Below are 20478 nucleotides of genomic sequence, written 5' to 3'. Positions count from 1 at the left end.
GAGCAAAGTTAGCACACAGGAAAACCATGAAAAACAGCACAGCCAAAAGAAGTCATTGTTGGAAGATGATTGGTTAACTCCCTTTAGTGGTCAAATGAGTAACTGTTGGATGCTTAATCACACTTTAGAAGAGAAAGAGGAGCTCAGCATGGGATTCAATGAAGCAGCAAAAATCTAATTACTATGAGATCCCCCCCTCCATATATAAGATGACAGCAGCAATGATCTCAGCAGAAAACGCCAAGAGGTGTGGCAGGGTAAATCTGAGGCATCTAACTTAAAGTTGAAAAGGGCAAATTAAGCAGAAGGCATTTCAACTGCATAAAAAAGATAATGGCAATGGATCATTATAATGTCATTTTAAAGGAAAAAAAGAATACACACAAAAGACCAAAAAACAATAAATAAAACTGCGAAATATATTCTGTCAACTCAAAACAAACTTCTTCAATTGGTGTATTAAAATAGGTCAAACATGCCAAATGTCTGTGAGAGCTGTAATCCATGCCATTACTTATGACTTCAGCCTGAGAAGCTGGTAATAAGTGAGACTACACTCTGAGGAATGCTATTATGTTAATGTAAAGAATACTTCAATAATGGCACATTTTACCAAGAGGCCTTCATATTTTCTGATATTCTCCATTTGTTGCTGGCATTTTCTTTGAAACTCATTGCTTCATCATTCTGTTTCTGATTCAGGCCTTTTAGCAGTTCAGCACCCTTAATGCCTTTGATGGTAATAAAACAGTAGTAAGTGCTGAGTTTCTAGAAATCCTTAAAAAAAAAAAAAAAAAAAAAAAAAAAAAAAAAAAGCAAAATCAAATAAAATAAAATGGAAATCAAGGAATACTTCAGTTCTATCACTTGCTGACACCAGTTGGTATAATGCCTCCAAAAACTTCCCTGCTCATTCTCCATCATCACCAGTCACAGCACCTTGCATGGCTGAAACATGTCCTAGTTCAGAGTGGCAACAGCTATTCAGAACGTAGTCTAGCAATTTAGCCAATGTAAGGCTCTTGACAATTTAATTAGGGAATTTGCTGCTCCAGTTTAGCAATGATGGAGTGAGGCTCTTTATCGGACAGGCCAGGCCACATACCTGGCAAGTTACAACACCATGCTGAGCCAAACTCTCTCAATGGCCCACATCCTCCACTGCTCTCCATGGACCAAATAAACGAGCCACTCCATGTTCTTCCAAAGATGACCAAAGTTTGACAAAAAGACAGATGGAAATTTTCATCTTATTTTCATATTCTTGGTGTTAAAAAGGACAACTGCACTTAAAACTGTCCTAATTTGTTCTGACCTGTGACCACAGGCGATCATCTTTCATTATAACAACTTTGAATTTTATTTTCGTGACCTTTGCAGACAACCTAATTACATAAAATGTGATTTAAGCACTAAATGTACTAATATAACCTTGAGATTTTTTTTCCACAATAGGTGTAAGAGAAATAGAAAGAAGGGAGGCGACAGTACCCCGTGATGACAAGTGGTTGCAAATTTCAAGTATTATGGACTGGATTATTCCAGTCATCAGTACAGCAGCTCAAGCACTGCCCATTATAAAAACAGCCGCATACATGCAAATGTTGGAACTTAAATGCCACAGATTACTGATGGATATGAATTATGTTAAATTGGGGCAAAATAATGGAAAATAAGGCTATGATGTTGAAAAGTAAAGCTCTGCCACAACAAAGAGCAAAATGAGGATTTGGGTCAACAAAGGTGACAGAAGTTCCAAAGCATTTATTACATGGATCATGTATAAAGATAATTTTGTCAATCTTGAAACTCAATGTTTAAATAAATAAGAAGTTGCAGAAGTAGAAGCAGACTTTGAAGAACAGGGTAGCGGTGCGTGCACAAAGGTTGTGTACATATTCAAGGGACCGCACTGAAAATAGCTTGAAACTGAGTTCACATTTTTCTTATGAATGTACAAATGTGACTGTCATATTAAGGCTGGGAAAAGGGACAAAATCCCTCCACAATCATTTGCCTGTCATTTTGCCTTTTGTCCTTCACTAATAGTTTGTATCTGGTGAGGTGTGAAAGCATTTTCCTTTTCTTTGCTTTAATGAGCCTGTCATGACCAGAGAAAAGCAGCACTCACGGCAACTAAATCAAATATTGAAAGAGTGAAAAAAATGTAATAAAATAAAAATAAAAAAAGTGAAATGTCTCTGTAATAAATACAGAAAAAATAGCATATGCAAGTCATGAAAATGAGCATATTTCAGTGATGTTGATCCAGATAGGCACAACATGATATCTACCAGTCCGACATTTGAAATGTATTGTTGGCTCCCTGAGAGAAATGAGGAGAATATAAGGTCCAACATAGTACAACAACACAGCTCTAATTTGAGTCCATATCTGTAAGAGCTAGAGTGAATGGTGCAGACAAATGAGTGTGTGTAAACTTCTATCATTATTCTATAAACCCATACAACCTTCAGCTGAACTCAGCTTATCCATATATCCTCTCCTCCTAGATTCTCTGCCTCCACCTCCATCTGCCAACCTCTAACCCTGCATCATTTTTTCTATCCATGTATTGCCATGTTTCCTTCTAACCCACCATCTGGCCCACTGTTTCTCTCTTCTTCAGTATTAAACCATGTTGACAATTTCACTTCCCTGCTGCAATTCATCACTGAAGCCGCACTCACTAGTGACACAGCAGCTCCTCGTTGGACACCAATTACTTGACAGATCTTCATCAATCATTCTGAGGTGAGGAGATCATTTCTCCTTTTGGTTAACTGGCATTTTTTAAAATTCTTATTCACAAATAAACCACAGCAAATACCCCTAACCCTAACCCTTAAACCGAATTTAAAAAGCACAGTATTTCTTTTCTGTATGTAGATTCTTGGATTTTACACACCTTTGTCATACAGTTTCTTGACTGCTACAGCAATTCTGTGTCATTGTCTGTGAATATGTATAAAATTCATAAATTGAAAATGTGTAGAAAACCCATCCGCTTTGCTCCTTTGCTTCAACACCTTAATTCACCCTTTTTGTTCAGCTGTAGATAAGTGGTGAATAGGGCCTGACTCATCTTTTCATTCATCCACGTCCAAGCTCTTCAGCACACATCTACAATTTCTAACCTTTTTTTTTTCATTCCTTCTAACTTAACTTTTCTGTCACAACTACTTTTTCATTCATTTTTGTCAATCAACAACCTCTTATATTTTGCTATAATTGCTCCCTTTTCCCGATCTTTCTAATTCCTTCCTCCATTTCTTCCATCTGTGACCGTCTTACTGAGTCGATAGCATTTCTGTGTCTCATGGATCCCCATCTATGCTGTAAATGATGAGACACTTCAGCAAGCCATAAGGCTACACTAGGGTTCATGCTAGTCTGACACACTCACTACTTGCAGAAACACCAAATCAATACTGTTTCTCATCACAGTGAAGACCACACACACATTTGTCTCCACACACTGCAGCAAGTGAGGTGTCCCAATGCTCCAGGCCTGTGATAAATCATCCAGCTAGTTCTATTTAATCTGCCACCACGCACAGCTGCTTGCAGAAACCAAACAAGTGGTTGTAATAACTTGGGGCTAGTGATCTTTATGAGCTACAATAGCCCAGTGTGATAAGGTATGAAATTCAACTTTCATCAACTTTCCTTCCTCATCCTCAGGTTTTTGGGTATTTCTATGTGTGTATTCGTTTATATACCGACAGTTTGTTCATTCAGATTTTTTTCCTGTTTGTTACTGTATTGATGTGAAATGATTTGTATCCGTTAACAAACACATTTTCCTATTACAGAGGCAACCAAAATTTTACTTCAGCCTTATTATTATTCAAAATACATCATATTTTCATCATTCTTTAGGTGTTACATCTCTTTCCTACCACTGTGTTTATTTTTATATTTCACAATATGATATTAACTCCCAACTAACTTTCATGTAACAAGTACACACACACGCACAGGATGACAAGGAAACAAAGAAATTTCATCAAGCTCACCCAACAAAGCTGACATGTTCTGGAAAATTCTGAGCAGCTCCGGCGTGACGGCTGGGCTGTTCTCCAAAGTCACCAACCTGCATGATGTGAGGGAGGGAAGGAGGACAGCAGGCAGAGGGGGAAGTAAAAAGAAAGGAGTGGAGAGAGAGCACAAAGCACAAAACAAGACAGACAATGGTGAAAGTTAAAGACATATATGAGAGTTGGCAAAAGAAAAAAGTGGGGGAGAAATACAGCAGGAAAAAATTACACACAGACACACAAAGAAAAAGAACATGGTCATCATGAAGGTGGGAAAAATAACGCATGGTGAAGTGGGTGTAAAAGAAAAAAGAAAATGGAGGCGGCAGAGGAAATAAACGTCAGGGATTTGCTCAGTGTAAAGAGGAATCTGATGAAAAGAAACCTGTTATATAAATTTCTTGATTAGACGGTGACTAAGTCTTAACAGTTTTACACATTTCATTCCAAAATATGGAAAAGTAGCAAATATTAATATTTTGTAGAACATCTTGCATTCAAAATAATCAGTCCAAAATATTTTACTCTGGATTTGTAAAAAAAATATAGTCATGACATGCCTTCACCAGGCCAGCCATAAGGCAATGAGTTGACCAAGTAATGTATTCACTGAAATCTATGGACATGCTTTAAGATTAAACTACTGACCCAAGCAGCAAAAGGAGCAATCACTTACTAAATGGTTTTAGACCAATACTCCAACAAACAATATACAGTATAATTTGCTTAGCATCACATTGATTTGTGAGTTTCACAGTGAAATGAAGAAAAGATGCAGATATAACAAGATAGACAAAATGGATAATATATCTATTGAAACAAAGAATGTGGTTGATTATATTTCTTGGCTTGCCTCCCATTTTAAAAATTTCCCCTTGAATACAACAAAACTGCACAAGAAGTTTGTGTCCCTAATCCAACCATAGTAATGTTTTGTATCTAAATGTTCTAAATCTGAAATGCTATTGGACTATTCTTCCCAAGTATTACAAACACATTTCTGTAAAGTTTTATTCAATATTCATAAGAGAAGGTTGATGCAATACCAAAAAGTCACAGGGATAAAAAGGACAAGCTATAGAGATACTGACAGAGACAGAGCGGTACACCAACTGATAAAAGGAAAGGAAATGACATTGACTTTGTGAACAAACCAAACAAATATTTAGGCCATACCTGATTATGAGACAGGATAAGCAGCAGGACAGAGACATAAGACTATGGGGCTTTTTGCTACAAGCAGACACAGCATACTGAACTGTACAGGCCTCCACAGGGAAACTAGGAGGGGAGTTAAAAAGCAAATAGACGACTGGAGCGGAACAAAAAGGTAACCCCAGTAAATTCTATTTAACTGAAGGAAACCTTTTTATGAGCACTGTGCTTACACAAAAATGCGCAGACTGCTTGGCAGAAGATTCTTGAAATAGCTTTGATATGCACACACCAAGTCCCCCACCCCCCACAAAACAAGATTGTAAGCCTCATGAACTATCAGCGGGTTGATCACCCACTCAGAGTGACTGCTTGTGAAAAATCAAATTCAAACAGGATGGCATGGCCAGCCTACTCATTAGTACTTATCCACAAAGTGCTTGCATTTGTTTCCCATAAATGTACTCAATGTGACTCAGTAAATGACGCTGATGACTAATATCACAAAAACAGACACTAGCGAGCGACAGAGAAAAGAGATAGACAGCTATAGTCAAAGTATGCATGTGGAGGGGTGCTGATGTGATGAGAGTGTGCTCTGAAGTGCAAGGGGGGAAATTAGAGCTCTAACTGCAATGTTTGTTTTATGATCTTTTTTTTTTTTTTGTAGCTCATAAATGCTCATGCGGTACAAAGTTTGCCCATACCAAAGCTCCAGTCCATCTTCCAGTAAATACACATGTGGTGGCTGGGAAACATCAGTGCTCAGTTGGATGACAGGAAGAAGGAAAGGGTACAGGTTCTTACTTTCTGCCCCCAGGCCCTGTGACAATACAAACATGCAGAAAGGTTAGGAAAACCTGTCAAAGAATGCAGACAAACAGCTTTTAATTAATGATCAACTTAGACTCTATTGCAACTTTTTTTTTTTATTTTTTTTTTTTTTAAATCAGATTATTGGTGTATATATGCATCTATACAATTCAGTATCGTAAATAAAATAAAAGGGAGGAGGACAAATGATTAAATTCCAGATGAAATCTATTCTATCTATTCATTCATACTCCAGCTGCCAACATCAGCCCTCAATCATTTCTTAGCCAGGCCGCTCAGATTGTGTAGACAAAAAGACTCTCACTTCCTGCTTATTCTCGCAGAAAAATATTGGTAGAGTAATAAAGTATTCCTTCAATATTTACATTGTGCTCCTTCATTTGTCATAGAGAAGGACCAACTTTTGCTCGGTAGCATAGGTCTGCTGGGTGGGTTGAACAAATACTTATGCATTAGATGTAATGTTTCTTTGTTTTGTGCTCTTTGCATTTTTTTCCAGAGTAAAAATACTTTAAAACAAATTTCTAAATAGACCAAATCCGAAAACTTAGTGAACACCTGAGCAGAGTGTGTATTGGTGAAGAAATGCTAAACCATCCCTGACCCCTTCCCAGCAATACGCACTTCATGTTGTTTAACACTGTACCTTTGCTCCACAGCTGAAGGACTGAAGAATGTCTTGGTTCATACAGTGAATATGATGCATGTAGGAGCGGCAGCACGATACATGCAGGCTGTGTCTAAATGTTCCCAGAATTTCTTGATTGGATAACTTTAATAACTCTAATTTTACTGCAAATAATATTTGCCTTAAAGTGCAAAAGCTGTTAAAGGATTTTTTATCTTCATTATATTGTTCATGAGTCCTATTTACTTTGACTGGCTGAGAAAAGTCTACCGTTACACAGCAGGATAATAATAATAATAATAATAATAATAATTTAATCAGTCCATTTAAAGGTCAAAGGCAGATTAGTGTTGCTGTATTGTTGCTGGGGCGGTAATCTGTTATCACCTAGTACTTGTTTGACTTCTATGTACAGAGATGTACAGTGTATGTATAACTGTGATCTTTGATCCCTGTTGAAATGTTTTATCATGAAGCATTATTATTCTATCAGTAATCATTTCATGTGGATGTGTTTACATCTGCTGTCAGCCAGATATGGAATTTAGCGCAGTAAAAAAAACACAATACTAAACTGCAAAAAAGCTTAAACTAAAGTGAGCCTTGCCTATTATCCATCTTTCACTCTTGTGCTTTGGATCAACCACCATGATTCAGGTTGTGTGTAAAAAGTATAACCTACCCTTTAGAGAAACCAAAGGTGCAGGTGGTTTACACAGCTGAATAAAATTCACTAAGTCACTAATATTTTAATTCCATAAATTTTGTGACACACATACACAAGGAGTCATTTAAATTTCCAAACCACATCAACCACAATTATGTCATGCCTGGTGTGATGACCCTGGGAAGTTGCTCTGTGTTTTGGTTTGTATTTTCTTCTGAGTGCCTGTAGGTGGAGGGGGCACACCTGTGAAGCCTGGCTCACCTGCACTTAAAGATGGCCGCTGACCCCAACTCTCTCTCTACCACCATGACGCTGCCGGGGCCCCTGTAGCTCTCCTCAACTTAGCCTTTTGTTTGCTAAACTTAGAGAACACCACCATTGTCCACCCACACCCACACACCCACGCCCACACCCTCTTTTGTTGCTAGCTTGAACTGGCTTGTAACACTGGTTTATGAATTATGCGCTCTGAAATATCCTTTCAGCTTGGATCATCATTTCCATTTTCTTTGCACATTCCCTTAAACTCCTGTCTGTCAGTGAAACTTTAACTGCTGTCTGACATCATGAGCCTTTCAAAGCACCCAATCAGTTCAAGTTTTCTCCTCAGCCTTTTTGTGCATTCAAAGAAAATATAAGATATTAGTTGTGTGTGTGGCAGTTCTGAGAGAATTTATCTGTTTGAAGGTCTTGAGAATCCAAAGTAGTCTTTCAGGACTGTTTATGCTGTTTCAATGACGGCATAGCATTCTTTTGGTCTCAATATGCTCCCTGCTCCGTATGTTGGCACGAAAAAAGGAAGTCCAGCTCCATTCCCATTTGCCAACTGGTGTCATGTAGATACCATTTATTTCCTAAATTGAAAAGTGAGGGGGGAAAAAAGGCTGACCAAAATGCTGCCTGATCAGTCACAAGTCACAAGTGACTAGTTTACAGTATGTCAGTTCCAGATAGACTTAAACCAGTTAAAACACACATTTGGCACTCTTTCATCTCCAGCCTGTAGTGAGAAGGTCAGTGCCCTCCTTTTTTAACAAGCATGGCTGATAGCTGTCACATGTCCTGGATTCTGTCACCTGAGACAACAGGCATTCAGCAGTACATTAAGTGAAGCCAAGCTTGCAGTAAAAGCACAACAAAAATACAGATTTCCGATGAGTTTAGGTTTGTCCTTTATCTGTTTTTGCAACCTCTGTCAAAGGGCACAATTGAAGACATCTGAACCAAAAACTAGCCTTCTTTTTTTAAACATTTATCAGTGTATATTCAAGCTTTATTTAGTATGCAGACGCACACTTTCCTGATTCACACCCTTCAGCTGTATACCCTTGGTACCTCATGCAGTTTTTCATATGTGTACTTACATGACTCTCTCAAAGGGACTGTGTCTATTACTGAGCGTTTCATCTCCTACTGTGAAGTAATTTAGCGGCAGTCACACAGAAGTCTAAATACTACCGCAGGCTGTTTCAGTGCCCCAGGGAGCGGTAGTGTTTGACTATTTCTTTCTTAAACCCACTGATAAACCTGATTGATAAAGGCAAACAACTGTAAATAAAATATTTTTTCAACTACCACTCAAACACAACAAACATTTGACACTGCCTCTGACTCCTTACACAGATAAAAAAAAAAAAGTGAAGTTTGATTTAATTTAATGTTCCAGCCATTTATATTTAGGTTTGTAATTTTTTCTGAGACGTCTCACCAGCAAATTTCAGGCAGGTAAAAGAAAACAAAAAAGAAAAATTCCAGAGCACACAGAAACCCAAGCTTTTTAGGGAACACAGGTCTCCCAAACAGACATTCACCTCCCCCACACAAACATGTGGCCAAACAAATAAAACCACACTTATGGCCAGATCCACTGAACGGTTCCAACTGTCACACTGCAGTGACACATGTATTTCATTTCATTTCTATTGACAGTGACATATGAAGAGATGACTGACAAGCATCTAATATTGAGCTGCTCAACAGGGTGCTTGTGCTAAATGCTTTGTGGCTTCACTATCCTTTCCTGTGTTGCCGTTTTTCATTAGCTAATATTTATTGCTGTCTATGGAGATGCAGTGTTGCACCGTCTTTAACATAAAAGCAGGAGTTCAGTGGCCGCTTCAGATAGCACACCATGTCACTGTAATGGCCAAAGTCTAAATAACAGCTAGGGGTATTTCTTCCCCCACATCTCCAATCTCTAATAATGCTATCAAACAAAGGCAACAGTGTGAAACCAAACTAGCCTTCAAAGGCCAAACTTAGAAAACACCAGAAGCGGAGGATGCATCATACCTGTACTAGGTGGATGAGTGTGGTGAGTATGGCACATCGGAGCATGTTGTGTTCTTCAGATTGCTTCCAGAGCAGAGGCAGATACTGAACCAGGCAGCCTACATATGGCCGGATCTAAAACAGAAGGACATTCAACGTAAGACAAATAGGACAAAATACTGTTCAATACAGAAGCCTCAAACAAGGAAAAATGGTGATCTCAGATTTTTCTCATACGTAAACACACATAAAAATCACTGAAGCAACTGCTTACTTGTTTGTGTAATTTATTTATTTAGGATAAAAAAAAAGGCCAAACTCTGATGGAATTAGTCTAACGCCTTCAAAGCTTTGTATCTTATTCTCAAAGCAGATCATCTGCTTGTAAACCTACTTCTGCTTGTAAAGACAATAGAGTGGTAGTTGCAAATGTAGCACAAAAACATTTTCTTTCTCGTGCAAGAGTCAAAATCAGAACTTTCTGTCCACATCACTCCTATATACAAGCCAGCAGCAGTCAATGATGCATGCAGACACCAAATGGTCTGCACATGGTACCAAATATCTCCTGGAAAGTCTGGCAATTATTTGGTAAACGAGTAAGTTGGCACCGACATAATGAGGCCACCTCTACATAGGCTCCTCTGGGAGAAAGCATTAGTGAATTTTAGCGAGTAATACTAAACAAGGCCATTTATAGGTACAGTGCTGTGAAAAAGTATTTTCTCCCTTCCTGATTTCTAACCCAAGTAAACATAAAATGCAGTTTTTCTGTGATGATTTTAGTTGTCAAGAGAAAAATACTATCCAAACCTACATGATCCTGTGTGAAAAAGTAACTGCTGCTCTTGTTAAATGTTGCGGTAACTGTGATTAATCATATTATTGTGGAAAGCTGAGTTCAATTTCATAGCCACACCCAGGCCTGATTGCTACCAGACCTCGAGATATGCAAATCGAGATCACTTAAATAGAACCTGTCTGACGGTGAAGTAGGCCATACTGAACCCAAGACATTATGCCACGATCCAAAGAAATTCAGGAGCAGATAAGAAGAAAAGTAATTGACATGTCTCAGTCTAGAAAAGGTTACAAAGCCATTTCTAAATCTTTGGGACTCCAGCGAACCACAGTGAGAGCCATTATCCACAAGTGGAGAAAGCATGGTACAGTGGTGAACCTTCCCAGGAGTGGCTGGCCTACAAAAATTACCCCAAGAGCACAGCGACGACTTATCCAAGAGGTCACAAAGGAATCCAGAACATCTAAACAACGGCAGGCCTCACTTGCCTCAGTAAAGGTCAGTGTTCATGACTAAACCATAAGAAAGAGACTAGGCAAAAGTGGCATGCATAGCAGAGTTCCCAGGCGAAAGCCACTGCTGACAAAAAAAGAACATAAAGGCTCGTCTCACTTTTGCCAAAAAACATCTTGATGATCCCCAAAGCTTTTGGGAAAATATTCTGTGGACTGATGAAACAAAAGTTGAAGGAAGGAGTGCATCCCGTTACATCTGGCGTAAAATGAACACAGAATTTGATAAAAAGAACATCATGCCAACAGTGAAACATGGTGGTGGTACTGTCATGGTTTGGGGCTGCTTTGGTGTGATTGAAGGAACCATGAACTCTGCTCTCTAAACAACAAATCCTGAAGGAGAATGTCCGGCCATCAGTTTGTGACCTCAAGATGAAACGCACTTGGGTTCAGCAGCAGGACAATGATCCAAAGCTCACCAGCAAGTCCACTTTTGAATGGCTTAAAAAAATATAAAATTAGGGTTTTGGAGTGGCCTAGTCAAAGTCCAGACCTGAACCTAATTGAGTTGCTGTGGCATGACCTTTAAAATGCGGTTCATGCTCAAAAACCCTCCAATGTGGCTGATTTTTAAAACAATTCTGCAAAGAAAAGTGGGCCAAAATTCCTCCACAACAATGTGAAATACTCATTGCCAGTTATCGCAAACGCTTGACTGAAGTTGTTGCTGAAGGGTGGTTCAACCAGTTATTAGGTTTAGGGGGCAATAACTTTTTCACATGGGCCACGTAGGTTCAGATTGCTTTTTTTCCCCTTAATAAATTAAAATTGGCACTTAAAACGGCATTTTGTGTTTACTTGTGCGTTATCTTATAAACTTATAAATACTTAAGTTTGCTTGATCTGAAATAGCTAAGAGTGGAAAAAGGTGCAACAAAAGGAAGAAATCGGAAAGGGGGCACCTTAAGCTGTAAATATAGGAACTGCATTTGTATTGCTGCTCCTTCACTGTCATATGTATGTAGTTTTTAAAAAATGTGCCATACCTTTGGCCACATCTCATGCAAATTTCACACACCATTTTACATGGCATATAAAAAGGGTAAGATGAGACACATTGGAAGGAAATTCCATTGGTAATCACCAATTAAAAAAAAAAAAAAAAATCTCTGACGGGGTGAAAAATGCAAACAGTGGGTAAATACATACATACATACATACATTATTAAAACCTGATACACCCATCACAGTTCATGTTTGTTTTTTTTTGTTTTTTTTTTGTAATTTGAACCTGAGCACCATACTTAAACAGTCCTCAGAAAAATCCTTAGTTCAATTGTTCTAAAGACTAGAAAAAGGGAGGTGGTGGTGCTGTCACTTGCCTTTGTCTGTGAAATTGGAGGATATGATGGCACACTGAGCAATTAAGGTGGGGTTGCTGTGCAGCCAGCCGATTGCCAGACATCTGAGTCTGCTACTGAATTATGGACTTCAAAAGGTTCAGCTTTCATTCCCTTGTGTTAACAGTTCACATTCCCTGTAGCAGCTATCTAACTGAGCTACAGAACCCACAGTGGGATTTTTTTGCTCTATTACACCTTCACAAGGAGCTGACTAGGAGTAGCGGGAACAGTCGTGAAATACGACACATCCTCTCAGGAAGACAATAAAAAAAAAAAAAAGGGGGGGGGGGGGTGAAAACCAGGACCATAAACCACTTTATAATGACATTTGTGAGACTGACAGAGGAGAAAGGGGCTAAACCTGATCATATATGTCATCATATTCACTTCAACTCACACTGTACTCATGGTTTTAATGGTTGTCTCAGCAGCTGCCAGTCTTCGGGCGTTCCAAATCCCTTGTGAGATGGGTTAGAATATTAATGGGACTTCCACTGACCCTATGAGTTGAGACTTGACTTGGGAAAACTTAACCAAAAGCTCACAAGGATGAAAGCTGTGACCAATTTAAGTAAAGGGATTGTTTAGGGGAATGTGCTTCAAACAGATATATAAAAAAAAAAAAAAGCCTACGAGGTCAAGAGGAAGGTTAGCGTTTTCTTTTTCAGGGTTGGCAGTTAAGTGGATTAGGGGAAATTAAATCTATATGGTCACAAAAGAACTGCAGTGGCAGAAGGGGAGCTGTATCACAATGGTTAATGGAAGGAGACATCAGAATAAGGGCAGCTTGAGGCTTTGTGATTTCTAAAGAATAAAGAGTTGGACTTCACAAAAGCCAGTGTCTGAGGATCTGAAAAATCAGTAATATTTAGCCATCTTTGACAACAGATGGTTGTTTTAAACTGGTGGTCTGGGGCTAGTACAGGGTGACATGTTCTGCACCTCAGCTATAATGTTTCCTAACAGCTACATGTCCCCCTCAGAGTTCAGGTCAATGACTACAATTTGTGCTGTGCTGTATTTATCTACAGCTGTCAAAGCCAAGGGGCTCCTTCCATAGACTCCAAGTTTGCCTCAAATTTACACTGCATACTGTAGGTTGTAATGCCAACGTAATGATACAAACATTTATATAACATTTCATCCATATTCCAGCTGTGTTTGCCATCTCTGATCTCACCTGGATGTTCACTCTCTCGATGACACAAGAGATGACGTGTAGTACTTGCATTTTGGTGTCGCACTCTGTCACCTGTTGCAACAACTGGAAGAGCAGCCCAAAGATAGACTCGAGGTACTAAATGGAAAGACAGCAGAGGTTAGGGGAAAACTGGGAGCTGCAAAGCTGTCCCATCATTAATTCTAGAACTTAGATTTAATCTTCAAAGCTTCATTGAAAGCATAATTTCAACAGCAGGGAGGCTTATACTTACTGGGAGGAACTGCTCTGTTCGGAACTCAAAGTCATCAACAGGTGATCATGAGTTAAGGATGAAGTGGCTTTGGAGAGATATGCATGCAGTTCAGTGGCACACATTCATCCACTTTCTGGTTTCCCATAAATTTCATTTTATACTTTTTAACATATTTCAATATCTGTTTGCACTTAATATATAATGGTTATTAGTATTATTCCGAAAGGTCTAAATCTATTTATCTAAACTGTTCAGCATTAGATTTTGACATTTCATATTTCCTTTCTGAACTCTTCACTCTGCTGCTGTAACAATGCAAGGAAGATAAAAGAAGGATCCCACCGGAGAATAATAGTCAGTGTGGGAAGGATATTGAGCTTCAGAGTTGTAGCTGTCTCAATCCGCACCTACAACGAAAGAAACACGTGAACATAGTTTATTTCAAATACAATTTCATAAATTAAGCATCATGCTTTTGAGTTTTTACTGAACTAAGCTAAGAAAAGAGTGAGTGAAGCTGAATGGCCATTAATACACTCAAACACAAAAAATATAATTTCCCTTTTTTGGGAGCCTCTGAAAGACAACAACAAGCAGCTTTGACTGTAACAAAAGTTCATCATTGATCCCTGTGACAGTGTGTGAATGAAGCAGGTTCGATAAATACGGACTGTCATCTCTCATTACAAAAGGAAGCGGTCCTCCATCCCCCTCTCTCTTACACACTCAAAAGTGCAATCTGGCAGTGTCAGACTGATGGAGGTGGAAATCTCACAGGAAAGTGAGTGATCAGATGAAGGGAAGGAGGTCAGGGATGAAAATGAGTAAGAAGAAAAGTGAAGAACTGAGAACTCAATTACAGTTGATCCTGCACGAAAGGCAGCCATAAAGGAGTCCGTCTGTAAGATTGTGTGTGCCCATGGGCATTCATTTGTATGAGCCCCCCAGCAGGGGATCGGGTCCTCCCTTGCCTGCCCCCTAAATTGCACTTACATCACGCTTCACCCACCACACACACTTTCCACTATGTTATTTCTCACAGCCACAGTTAGGTGCACCACATGCACCCTACACAAGATTTTATGCACCACACCTTGGGGGACGGACCAGGGTGGGTTCAGGGAGCACTCCGTGATGGCAGGCTGCAGGACAGAGGTGTGCTGCAACCCTCTGATGTCTCCCCACCCTCCTCTCCGGTCCCCCAATCGGTGGCGGATGTGGGTGGCTGGGCGGTGAATGGGGGTGTTGGGGGGCATGGGGCTCCCACACACTTGCTCGCCGTCACCTAACCCAACTTAACCCTGGTGACTACGGCCCACCACGTGTGGTGGCTCTCTGGGCTTGGTGCCTCATGTCCATACACAGGGTAGTGAGAATGGGGAGCCGGGGCCTCTGACCCGACTCTGGGCCCTGGTGATGGTCTCACTCATACTTAGGGAATTCCCACATGCATGTGTGATGTCACCAGTTCATGTTGGATCACATCATGAAGAATTGATGAATCCTGCCTAAGATGGGCTGGGCTGCTCTTTTATTCCATCCCTACGTACCCTATCTTTGACTCGGCTCCTCTTTTGGGACACCTTCACCTATCTGAAAACCCTCTGGACTCTCTTAATTTTGAGTGAGGTAACAGGAAAAGCACAGGATCCTTCACTCCACTAGTTCCTACTAGCACCACCTGCTTCCTCCTCTGTCCATTATTCCCCCCTATACTCACTGAGATGTGGCCTTGCCCTTTCTGACTCACAAAGGTCATTCCATTCAATAAAGATCCACAAACTAGCTTTCAGGGAGGGCTGGTGATGGTCATATACACGCACTGACATAATAAAATATTTAGCTGCTAGACCGTAACTGCATCAATCTTATATAATGTTGATACCCTGTGGTGCTAAACTATGAGGAAAAATGTAGACCCACCCCCCCACCCCCCAAAAAAAGAAGAAAAAAAAAAAGGAGAGAAAATGCATAAAGAGAAAGGTGATTCATTTGTATGAGCAGTGCTGAAGACAAAAGGCATTACCAAGCCACTCTGCTGGAGCTCTTTACAAGCTTTAGTGTGAGTAATCTCTGGTGTCTAATCTTTTCTTTATTTCAAAAAAGCAGGCTTATTATTCCTCTAGTCCCTACAGTAGGTCCCATGATCTATTCCCTGGTGTTTCCAAGGAGTGTGTCAAAGTTTTGTTTAAGCTTGCTGCAAGTCTCAAGAAAAGTCAAAAGGATGGGAGCCGCCGCCTTCTTTGCTTTTCATTGCACTGACTACACCAAAAGAGCCATCCAAACAACCGTAGGATCACTCTTAACTAGCTGATTAAACAGACCAGTTAGAATACACAGTAACCTTTTTAAGCCACCGAAACTTACAGACATTTGTACTTCAATTAAAACACTTACAAGCTATAAAACGGCAATAACCTTCATTTCAAAATACTTTTGTTAAAGGAGGACATCAACATATAACATTTACATGAACAACATCTACTTGCCTTGTAGTTAATTGTAGCATGTGGAAAATAGAGCTAATTTTCTAAGAGACAAAGCATGTTGAATAATTAAATGCACATTTGTTGTATTTTCCTCATTTCATTACAATATTAAATCTTTACAGCCTTTGACACACTAAGGATTTGGTAATGTCGGCTAAACACACACACACACACAGATAATGATTCAATCAAAACATTCACTTCACATTATTATTCAGCCTCAAAGCATCTTTGAAGAAAAGAAAGAAAACAAGTAAAAGCTAATTGGAGGTTGATTCAGTGAAAATTACTGAATGTAAATGGCCCAAAGAAAGAATTAAACTTGACATCAATGCAGTTCAACCAGACCAATGGTTTGTTTTGCTGGTTTTTGGTCTTTGTGTATGTGGTGTTTGTAGCGACACCTTTAATCTTGTCTGCAATGCCAATTTGTTGACTATTGTTTCTCCTGTTCATGTGGTGCAAATGCTCTATTATTGTATGTGTTGTTTGCAGATTACAAGCTTGTATTTTACATAGTCCAGAAAGCCTAAAGCAAGTTTTGATTATCATGGATATTTCAACATTATCATTAGCTTGGCAACCACCTAGTGAAAACCTCCAGTATATGAGAGAACCCAAAAACTGAGAAGACGAAATCAGAATGTATAAAGCTATGCTGAATTCAACCACATGTCCATTATAAGGACAGACTCTTCCCTCAGGAAAATAATTCATTTCCTGCGCCCTGGTAGAACCAAATGACTTTAGATACATTTAATATAGATGGCATCAGCTGAAACAGCCTGGGAATAGGTCAATGTTTCTTTGTGGTTTCACAGACGCCAACCACAGAGGTAGAGGAGAAAGTAATAAATTTTTATCTGGAAATGAAAATCGGAGCAGATAAACAATAATTGCACAAATTGTAGCTGAAGTTGTCTTGTCACTAAAATCCCTTGAAAGCGAGAACAATCTCATAAGCTCTTCTGTGACAAAAAAAAAGATTGATTGTTTTACAATCAAGACAAATAACAGTTTGAGACAAATTGTGATCAAGAAATGTCCATTACAAAATGTCCTCTTATGTCCTTGCTGTCAGGTTGAAATCCTCTTTTCAGTAATAATTTCTGGTTCAAAACTGATGTGAGTCAGGATGGTGCCGTAGCCAAAAACATGATGGAATTATAATTATGAGGCGCATATCCATATTTAAAAGGCCTTGGCTTAACAGCAGATTCTTGAAAACTTTATTACCCTCCTCTGGGAAGGCAAATGGCCTGAAAACAGAAAGAGTTCAAACTTGCCACTGAGATTATTTTTAGGCTTAGCTCAGAATCGTTGAGTAAACACCATTGAAGACCGGAGCTGGAGTATCAGAGGTAATGAGGAGAAAAAACTGGCACTGTAGTAGGCTGCAAGCAACAGACAACTGTGATCTGCCATTCAGTTAATAGAGAGCTGCCAGTGAACTGTTGTTGTTGACTGAGTGTGGTTGTCAGTGCATGTCTATTTCATACAGCAAGCTTCCAGCTTGTAACAAGAAATATCTATATTCACTGTAGATATATAAAGAATATATTGGCATTGCTAACAATGAGCTGAAATGAAATAAACAGTAAAACAATTTGTGAACCATTCATTCATCTTCAACTGAATATCCATTTCCAGGTCACGGGGGGTGCTGGAGCCAATCCCAGCTCATAATGGGTGAGGTTGGGGTCACCAGTTCATCACAGGGCCAACAACCAAACATGATGTCTTTGGACGGTGGGAGGATACTGGAGTACCCACAGGAAACCCACGCAGACACAGGGAGAACATCCAAACACAGCACAGAAAGGCCTCAGGCCCGGGAACCGGACCTGCAGCCTTTTTATTGTGGGGTGACAGTGCTAACCACTATGTCATTTTTGCCACATAACAAGAAATCCATGTTACACTAGAAAGAAAAAAAATTCTTTGAAAATAGAGCACCAAGAAAATGCAATTATACTTGCGAACCCTCTCTATCCCTACAAGCATATTTGTGACTTAAGACAAGTGGGCAAGAGATCTAAATCTAGTCTAACAATGCAAAGTAACTTTGCCTTTGTTATTAAGATTCTGAGCTCTGAAATGACAGAAACATTCGTTTGGGTCAAAAACGTGTCTGCACAAAATGAACAAAACACTATAAGGATACCTCTTAATAAAGAGGTGCAGAACTCTCCTGGTTACCACAGCCATTCATTCATTCATCTTCTAACCTTAATCCTTATCTGTTTCCGGGTCAGAGGGGATGCTGGAGCAAATCCTAGGTGACATAGAATGAGGGTGGGGTACACCCTGGACCCTGCTGATAATTACCAATTACCAATTAACTTAAACTTGCATGTCCTTGAGCGGTGGGAGGAAACCCAAGCAAGCGCAGAAAGGCCCCAGGCCCGGGGACCAAACCCACAACCTTTTTGTTGCGAGTCAACATTGCTAACCACTATACCACCACGCTGCCTTGTTCATCACATATTGAAGAACACACACACACACACACACAAATCTCACCTCATAAGACAAAATACAAAGCCAGTCTTTGGCCCAACTGAACAATGTTAATAGGAAGAAATGAATAAGCCTCTCTTGTCATTATCTCTTTGCATTTAAGAACAGAAAATAAAATATTAGCTATAAATATAACTATGATTGTTAGTGATTTACATTCCATTTTAACAGCAAGGACTAGCAGTAAAAACATTGATAACCAATTACACTGATGGATAGAGGGCGGTTTACGCCATTAGTGCATTAAAACTTTATGATCAGTATATTATTCAGCCCAGAAGGCTCTAATTATCTCACACAATATTGATCTGAAACCACAGTATGATTTGCGAAATGGGCAGTATAGCAACAGCAAAACTGGTCGATGTCAGAAACTACTCTATTCCCCTCCTAAACCTCCTAACTAACCATTAGATTATAAGAAAAACCTTGTTTCTTTTGAATCAAATGTTTTCAATTTTAATTTGCAAACCTGAGCAAAATGTTTATCTATTTATCTGAGAAATAGCCATATCAATTTGACATCTCTTAATGATATTGGGTTTTTTGGCCATCAGTTTGGTCGATAATTATTCCCAACACCGATATTTCCCCTTTGGCGGCCGACTGGCTAATGCAGATATTAAAACAAAGTTTAAAATGGTTTCAGAAGCATTGCTTATGCAGAAGAAAACAAGAACTTCCACTTAAATGATGGTAAATGATAGTTGTTTTGAAACTAAATAGGTAAGATCCAATCCATGCAATCCTACTTAAAACTGAGTTTGATGAAGCTCTTTGTCAAGGGTAACCATAACAAACAGCGAAAGTTTGGCAATTTTCACAAGTTATAAAAGAAACATAACTTCTGTTGAAAGGCAACAAGTGAAAAATGCATTGTACCAATATAAAGAAATTCAACATAAATTAAATTAAACTGTACTCTATGCTGATACTAACAACGTGCCAATAACATTGTGCGTCTATTAAAAAAAAAAAAAAAAAAAAAAAAGGAAAATGGAAGAACCCAGAAATGAAGGTAATTGACAACATTTAAATGTGCTCTATAATCATAAGGTAAAGCAAAAACAAAATAAAAATGATACTCTGGGAACTTTAATGACTTGTGTGTTCAGGGCAGAATTTGATGGTGAACTATTAAATGTGCAGTCATGGGCAGATAAGTGGCAGCATGTATATAATAAAGTTTAATTACAGCTTGTAGCTGCCTCCTAATCACTTTTACAGCAGCCATAATGAAATGTGGATGTGACCTGCCTCAGTTAATCTGTATCATAGCAACAGGTGGAATTAGATGGCTTAGCAATATACTGCCTGTTGTGACCATAAAGCATAGTGCTGCAGACCTGCCTATGTTATATTACAGGCTGCTTCTGTACCCCTCGTGAAATTAAAGTACTCAAAATGGATGATACATCGTAAGTCACAGCTATTGGCACACAGGTCATTTTGGAGAGCTGCACACATTACATCACATAAGTCTTTTCAGGGCAGGTTGGCATGGGCATTACCTTTGCTACATCATCATCTGAATTATGTCATAGACTTAAGTAATTTATGATCACACAGTGTGTATCATAAGGAAGAGGAATGAAAATAACCACACAGCTATACATTCCTCACACGAAGAGGCAATCACATGGAAAAAGACTGAATCCAGTTATTAATAAGGGTGCTTTGCTAATGGTGAGATTATTTTGAATTGATTTATAAATAATGCAAAAGTATTTTTCACATTCCTTCATATCAATTCTGTTCAAACAAAAGCTCAATGAAGGACACGGACCAGAAGGCAAGAA

General features: G+C 39.2%; 1 protein-coding gene across 1 annotated transcript in view; it reads right to left on the bottom strand.

Moving 5' to 3' along the window:
* Nucleotides 1-20478, bottom strand: part of ipo11 (importin 11) — a 91912-nt gene that overhangs the window by 36644 nt on the left and 34790 nt on the right. Inside the window, exons 17-22 of the mRNA XM_029510332.1 lie at nucleotides 14044-14077; nucleotides 13689-13729; nucleotides 13436-13552; nucleotides 9617-9730; nucleotides 5903-6018; nucleotides 4020-4096 (exon numbers count right to left, since the gene is read on the bottom strand). Coding sequence (XP_029366192.1) covers nucleotides 4020-4096; nucleotides 5903-6018; nucleotides 9617-9730; nucleotides 13436-13552; nucleotides 13689-13729; nucleotides 14044-14077 — 499 coding nt within the window. The remainder of the gene's footprint in view (nucleotides 1-4019; nucleotides 4097-5902; nucleotides 6019-9616; nucleotides 9731-13435; nucleotides 13553-13688; nucleotides 13730-14043; nucleotides 14078-20478) is intronic.

Source organism: Echeneis naucrates, chromosome 9 (assembly GCF_900963305.1).
Source record: "Echeneis naucrates chromosome 9, fEcheNa1.1, whole genome shotgun sequence".
Lineage (NCBI taxonomy): Eukaryota > Metazoa > Chordata > Actinopteri > Carangiformes > Echeneidae > Echeneis > Echeneis naucrates.
Note: the sequence above shows the minus strand (reverse complement) of the source record. Positions and strands in the feature narration are given on the sequence as shown.